This window comes from Triplophysa rosa, linkage group LG17 (assembly GCF_024868665.1).
Source record: "Triplophysa rosa linkage group LG17, Trosa_1v2, whole genome shotgun sequence".
Lineage (NCBI taxonomy): Eukaryota > Metazoa > Chordata > Actinopteri > Cypriniformes > Nemacheilidae > Triplophysa > Triplophysa rosa.
Window position 1 is genome coordinate 3,146,742 of NC_079906.1, and position 7,453 is coordinate 3,154,194.

The window sequence follows — 7,453 nt, forward strand, 5'->3', positions numbered from 1 at the left end:
TCTGGTGAAAGTCTTATCGGCGAAACCAAGATTGTGTGCGTCAGTTGTTGTTACGAACCGAGTACAACAACCACTGGAACAGGTCAGTAGTTACGTTTCCTGGTGTAAAATTACGTTTCCATATTGTTTAGTATTTAATTAATTATGTATTTTTAATGTTAAACACACTTGCGGCCTTGAATATTCGATTTGCGTTTCTGCACAAAAGGCTAATCGCCACAATTAGCCTGGCTTTTCTCCTTCTAGATCGCTAGCTTTAGCTTTCCTAGCTAATGGAAGCTAACAGCTTTGACGAACTCTCTTTATTTATTATCGTTTACACTCGTGACCGTGTTTTGGCTTAAGTCAAATATAAGGCTTATGTATTTGTATCTTCTTTTTAAACACGGGGGTAATAAACAGTGATTAACTTGTTATTACATTGTTAAGTTAGCTGGTTCATTAGCTTCCCTGAAACTATCTATTGTTAATTAGCAATCTAACCATTACAGGAAGCATTGAATTCATTTTAGATTACGGTTGTGTTTTAAAACCCAGGTTTCGTTTTGGGAAACATAGGAATCTTTTGTCGTTTTTGAGAGGAGCGATTGTAAGCATTACATACGCATTTAAGCGTGTTTTCAAAACAGCAGCCACACTGGTTTAACTGGGTTTATTATCGTTTACACTCGTGACCATGCTTTGGCTTAAGTCTATGTATTTGTTTTTTTCTTTATTTTCAAACACGGGGGTAATAAACAATATAACAACTTGTTTCATCGTTAGCTGGTTCATTAGCTTCCTGAAACTATCTATTGTTATTCGCAGTCTAACCATTACAGGAAGCATTTAATTTATTTTAGACGACGGGAGTGTTTTAAAACCCAGGTTTCGTTTTGGGAAACATAGGAATCTTTTGTCGTTTTTGAAACGAGCGATTGTAAGCATTACATACCCATTTAAGCGTGTTTTCAAAACAGCAGCCAAATTGTTTTAACTGTTTTTTTTTTTTATTAACTTGTTAGTGATCACGCCCTCCTTTGTAGTTTGTCCATTGGCATATGAGCTGTCAGAGACAGAACATATACTATAGATTTATTCTTATTGCTTGTTATACCACAGTATGATAATTAATAGTACTATTGTAGAAAAGCATTTCCTATCTTATAAAAACTACCTTTTCACTAGTCATGCTAAAGGCAACTAAAGTTACGATAAAGGCTTAACACAATAATACTGAAAGTTATTGTCTGGGCATAGAGTTTGTTTATACACTAATGTTACTTGTAATTTTCCTTAGGCATACATTGGGACAGAGAAGGCTGTGTATATTCACTCCTTGTATAAAGGTAATGGATCTAGAAAACGACCCCCAAGATGAGGAGACCACTTTCAGCATCAAAGAGAGTAATGGTGAATTTCAAGTTAACACTAAATGAAATCTGATGCTTTATTATATGTTACAATTCATTATGACATGTTATATCAAAGAAACGAATGTGAACAACTTGCGTTTAAGTATAGCACACACTCCTCACAATCAAATTGATTCTAAGAAGCTCCACCCTATGGTTTTGTTCAGATTAAATACCCCTTTTTACTTGGAAATTTGGCATTTACAGTAAAATGGAGTGGGAACAGTGTTATATGTAGTCTCAGGTTTTTTTTCTGAAATTGGAAACGTATAAGTCACAGTTCTTTTGTGGTTGTGATTATGAACAACTCTTGCTTTTCAGGTAAGCGTTCTGCCGAGGATATTGATGAGGACATACCCCATAAGCGCTCCAGAAACTCTGATGACATGGTGGAGCTCAGAATTCTGCTACAGAGCAAGGTAAAAAAAGTGTTTTCATAGTGTTTTATAGCGTTTTGTTTCTTCAGCTGTATCAGAATGGTGTTTGGCTCTTTCTGCAGAATGCCGGAGCAGTGATTGGAAAGGGCGGGAGGAATATTAAAGCCCTTCGTACAGATGTGAGTACTTTGCTGTTAAGCTTGCTTACTGGAGCATACTGGACATGACTACTGTCAATATAGTTCGAGAAACCAAATCAACAATCCTTGTACAAAGTCAGGCAATTACTTTTTAATGTTCAATGTGTATGATTATTACTCTAGATTATGTATATATCACATTCTATTTTACTCTTTGATAAATTGAAGAGTATATGAAATGTGCCAATGAGTGATGCACGCTAAAGTAGTGTTTGGCCTAATATAATATATTCTCATAATCTCTGTTCATTTCCTGTCCTCCATTTTCCTCCAACATTATGAGAATTGAAAATCAAACTGAAAGTTTTTCCAATTAAAAAATGTATTCCTCTTCCACTCCCTCTCCCCTTTTCCTTGTTTTTATTTTTCTGTTCATTTTTGGCCAATTCCCATATTCCGGATCGACTCATACCGCCCACCTGTGTTGCCGCCTGACCTCCTGACTCCCTGGTTGGCCACACCCATAATCGCGCCCTTCCTATTGGGCGGCTTACTTCATTGACATCTGTGTGCTTGATTGCTCTGGGCTTGGCCCCGCCCCCTGCAGTACAATGCCACTGTGTCAGTCCCAGACAGCAGTGGGCCCGAGCGGTACGTGCCACTCAGATACTCCAAACCTCCAAGTCATATCAGCTCTGTTACTGCCAATATCAGAACTGTTTTAACTTCCTTGATGTACAAATTATTCCCTTACTGCCATAAAACATGAGTTTGATGCTGTCATGACTGTTATTATTATGAACAACTGTTATGCTATGAAACTGCCTTTTCTGTCACACAAGAAAGCCCTTTCCCACCCTGTCTCCCTCTACGTCCATATTGAGAGAAAAACATTATTTATAGTAGCTTTATGGAACGTACTTCAATTTAAAGGTTTCTTGGTAATACGAGGATGAGTTTAGTTTTTGAGGGTGAAGGGGCTGCGCATATATACATTTTCTCCCTTTTTCTGTTGTGTTGTTGTACTGTGGTGTTTTACTTATTCTGGTATGCCCGAATTATCTCTTTACTGTCACTCCTGTCCCCAGTCTGTTCTTCTGTTGTGCTTTTTTATATTTTTCTAATGTGCTTGGAAGTTTTGCTTCATTCTTGTTATCTCATCTCTTCCGATCTCTCTATCTGCAATTTGTCACCTTTTTATCGGTTCCCAAGCATCTCTCACTGCATATCTGACCTTTCCTGTACTTTACATTTCAGCAACGGAAAGGAGCTTCAGTTTGCTTGTTTTTCTTCTGTTTTCCACTCCCTTTGACAAAAAGGAGCGCATGCCTTCATGCCACTCCTTGGGATCAGTCTGCTCCCTGACATTTAAAAGTATTAACAGAAGAATGATTTGTTGTTGCGCTCAGGCTGATTGTATGTCTGATATTGGCTCTCCTCTGTGTTCTCGTGGAATGCGATTCATTGTTTTAACAGAATTCTAAGCATCAGTGCCGATATTCCCACGGTTGCTGAGATACTGCTGAAGATCATACCTACTCTGGAAGAGGTTAGTTTGAAATATGTGCCAGTTGAAATTAAGAAATAGTACAAATGTCCTTTTCCTGTACTATCCTTGCCTCTGTCTCAAACTGAGATGAGATCTGAAGAATTGAATTAATGTCTCGTTTGATTTGGTTGGTTGGAGCAGTATCAGCATCACAAGGGTGTGGATTTTGACTGTGAACTAAGGCTGCTCATCCATCAGAGTCTAGCCGGTAGCATCATTGGTGTAAAGGGAGCTAAGATTAAAGAACTTCGTGAGGTAAGAGAACTTTTTTTCGGTGAATTTTTCCGTCGCAGATTAATACGCAAAGATTTTCATGGAGAGAATGTTTTAACTGTTTCAGAGCACCCAGACCACCATCAAACTATTCCAGGAGTGCTGTCCACAGTCAACTGACCGTGTGGTGCTTGTTGGGGGAAAAGCAGAGCGGGTGGTGGAGTGCATTAAGACAATGCTAGAGCTCATTGTCGAGGTGAGATAAATAACAGTGTTAACAGATGTGTGTTTGTGGTCTTATTAGGCAGGTCTATGACTCCCTTTTTTTGTATGACTCCAGGCTCCCATTAAAGGCCGTGCTCAGCCGTACGACCCCAACTTTTATGATGAAACGTATGACTATGGTGGCTTTAGCACGATGTTTGAAGAACGAGGGCGTCGACCTATGGGAGGCTTCGCTTCCAGGGGACGGGGCAGTGGAGGGGGGTTTGACCGCATGCCCCCCAGCGGAGGGCGTGGTGGCCACCACATGCCACCGAACAGGAGAGATTATGATGACATGAGCCCACGCAGGGGCCCTCCTCAAAGAGGGGGAAGAGGGGGTGGTCGTCCTCCTCGAAACATGCAAATGGGACCCCCGCACCACAGGAGAGGGTGAGCCACTTTGACCTACAGATCTTCCAGTACAAGCAATTGTTGTTTTAATGGTGTTTGCTTGGCATGGTACTGTTACTGGTGATTATATTAAGGGTTAGGATTACTTTTCTAAGCAATCTGACTGCTTGACAGCTTTCTGGCAACTACTCAGAAAATGGTGTTAACATGTTTTGCATTGCAAGCACTACTCGCCTTTGCTCCAAAACATGTCAAGTTGACACACCATTTGCTTAATCTAGAATCAGAATTCTTAGATTTATGCATAATTAAAAATTCAATCATCATGTGCTCACCCTTGTATTGTTTCCCACCCGTTTGTGTAAATAAAATAAAAATAAACAAATAAACAGTTTGGAACATTGAAACAAGCATAAATGTGTAAATCTGTGTGTCGGTTTACAGAGATGACCAGTATTCATACAGCTCCCATCGTGGCCCTGTGGAAGAGAGACGGCAGTAAGTGATTCTATTTACAAGTGTAAAAAAGTTATTGTCTTTTTCACTTGCTTGGTTTCTGTCAAATGGATAACCGATCTAATTTTGTGCCTGTTTCTACACATCATTTAGATTTTCCTTGAAGTTTTTTCTTTATTCTGAGCTTTATTTCCTCTTGTCGCTTATTTCGTTGTTTGCATATTTGCTCGAGCATTTTGAAAGCAGTAGTATGTAGTTAAGCGCTGTTTCAGAATGAGTTCTTTAGTTACCCATTATGTTTAATATATGATTCATTCATTGTTTTCTTTTTCAAGTGGGGAAAGGAGAGGACGCAGTGATCGCTATGGAGGCGGCATGGTTAGTGTACAGTCTTGCATGTCTTTGTTTACATTTTAAACTATTCAATTTAAACCACCTGAACACATTTCCTGTCCACCTTTCATCCATGTTTATGTAGCCAGTTGTCAGAGGATTCGCTCTATAGCTGGAGATCTCATTTGTGCTTGTTGTGTTTTTATTTATGTCCTTGTGTTCTTTTTTCTCTTGCTTTGCAGAATGATGGAGGATTTGGTAAGATGTTTTTTTGTATGTAGTTGAGTTCTACTGCAGTTGAATAAAATTTCTGCTTTTGCAGTATCCTGTAAGATGCTGCTGCAGTAGATATGAATAACTGACCGATGGACATTAGACATGTCATACATGTCCGTTTTAGAATTTCTGTTTGTGAAAAAGTAATTAGTACTGGTTATTTCAAATACGTTACTCATACAAAGCAGAATATACAGTTCTACCTATAACTTATGGCTTTTGTTTTGCTGGACTTGCAGTATGTTTTATGTAAATTTAAGTCGCTTGAACATTTTGATAGGTCTGTTCATAAGTGTCCAATTTAATCTCACTTATTTCTTGTTTTTTATATTAGACAATAATTCATCTTGGGATTCCTATCCGTCTGGTAAGTATCCATCCAACCCCCAAATAAAAGCATGAGCCAGCTGCCTTTTTGATAATAATATTGTCCTAGATGTCCTATTGTATTACATTTTCTTCTTCACTGTGGTTCAATTATATTAAGGCGGAAGGGGAAATTATAACGACATGGAAAGCCCTGTTATCACCACACAAGTGACAATTCCTAAAGATGTAAGTGAATTACTTTATGCATAAAGCGCATGTAAGGTCATCTTAAAGCAAAACGTGCATTTAACTCCCATCGCTGCGATTCTCAGCTGGCAGGGTCGATCATTGGTAAAGGGGGTCAGAGGATCAAACAGATTCGCCATGAGTCTGGAGCATCAATTAAAATTGATGAGCCCCTGCAAGGTTCTGAAGACCGCATCATTACTATCACAGGAACCCAAGACCAGATACAGAACGCCCAGTATCTGTTACAAAACAGGTATGTCACAAACTCGGTGACTTCATGGAGCATGCATGCTATATGCAGTTGAATCACCGTTGCTAAATTTGATGTCTTCTATCTTTTTTTTTTTACTTTTGCCAGTGCTTTACACCTCTTGGGGCGGCAGAACTAACCAGCCACCTTTCTCAGGATATCTATCCAAATGCAGCTCAAGTCCTCGCCGCCGCGTGATGCCCTGACAGGATTTTCTCATAGATTTGAACTTGAACCCTCTGGCTGTTCTTGTGGATTTTGTGGGATTGGTTTCTTTCTTTTGATTTGTTTTTATAAATCTTAATTTTATATGGGCCAACTTTCACATACTTCACACAACCACTTTGCATTGGATAAGGAAGCTGCTTTATCAATATTTTGTGTGTTTGGGGGGGATTCAGCGGTGTTAAATGTTTTTTAATTATATTTACCACCATTAAAAATGCTCACTCCAGAAGGTACATATTTTCATATGTTCACCCCAAAGTTTTTATTTTAAGGAATGACATGTAAATATCCAGTCATAGGTATGGAAAATGATTTCTATGGACATCAATATAATCCCTATGTGTGCTTTTTTTTTTTTCCCTCAGAAGTACAAATATTTTCACCAACGTACTGAATCCTTGCAGTACTTTTTTGTATGTCTTCTCTGGTGTGTTGCTTGGTTTGCAAAATAGAAATTTGCTCTACCTCTGGAATTATTGTAGGTCTGCCCCCCTTAAAGGCCCACAATCATTGTCCATATTTTTTTTTTACAAAAGTAAATTTGCAGTTGTACTTTTAGGTAGTAATTTGTGAAAGACAATTCTCACTCTCCCTTTCCTTGTTTTGTTTTTATCTTTATTTTTTTTACTCAAATTGTCTCATGTTCTTCAAACAGACACATTTGTAGACTTTGTCATTTGTCTGAAATAAAGAAAATGCCATTTTTTTCTAGTGTGGTCTATGATAATTTTCTTGCAGCTAGTGTCCACCGCTTTTATGTATTTTGTTTAGTATGTCTCATGCTTCATCAGCATTATATCAAAACCTAATATGTGGTACACTTGAATGTTACAGTCTGAGAACATTTTATTCGGTTGCTCTTAAAAGCAAACATGTTTATGCCCTGTATTAAAGATGCTTCAAACACTCATTTAGTGTTTTACTGTATTTGTACAAAAGAAAATATTAGAGTGAGGTTAAAAACGGGAAACTGAAATCAGGCAAAAAGCTCAAATTTTCTTTGAAATTTACCCACACTTCTCTTACCAAGTCTAATTTTGCACCAATGATATCTATGAAACTAT

The 7,453-nt window shown here is 38.3% G+C and overlaps 1 protein-coding gene across 1 annotated transcript; it reads left to right on the forward strand.

Annotated features, from left to right (window-relative positions):
* The first annotated feature begins 10 nt into the window (after positions 1-10).
* Positions 11-7,094, forward strand: hnrnpk (heterogeneous nuclear ribonucleoprotein K). Its single transcript, XM_057357320.1, has 16 exons — positions 11-82; positions 1,280-1,392; positions 1,716-1,813; positions 1,894-1,950; positions 2,519-2,562; positions 3,388-3,460; positions 3,602-3,715; positions 3,801-3,929; positions 4,014-4,327; positions 4,733-4,786; positions 5,080-5,122; positions 5,320-5,335; positions 5,688-5,720; positions 5,841-5,908; positions 5,995-6,164; positions 6,270-7,094. The coding sequence occupies exons 2-16, from the start codon at positions 1,332-1,334 to the stop codon at positions 6,298-6,300; spliced, it is 1,305 nt and encodes a 434-aa protein (XP_057213303.1). The 5' UTR covers positions 11-82; positions 1,280-1,331; the 3' UTR covers positions 6,301-7,094.
* The last annotated feature ends 359 nt before the right edge of the window (positions 7,095-7,453 follow it).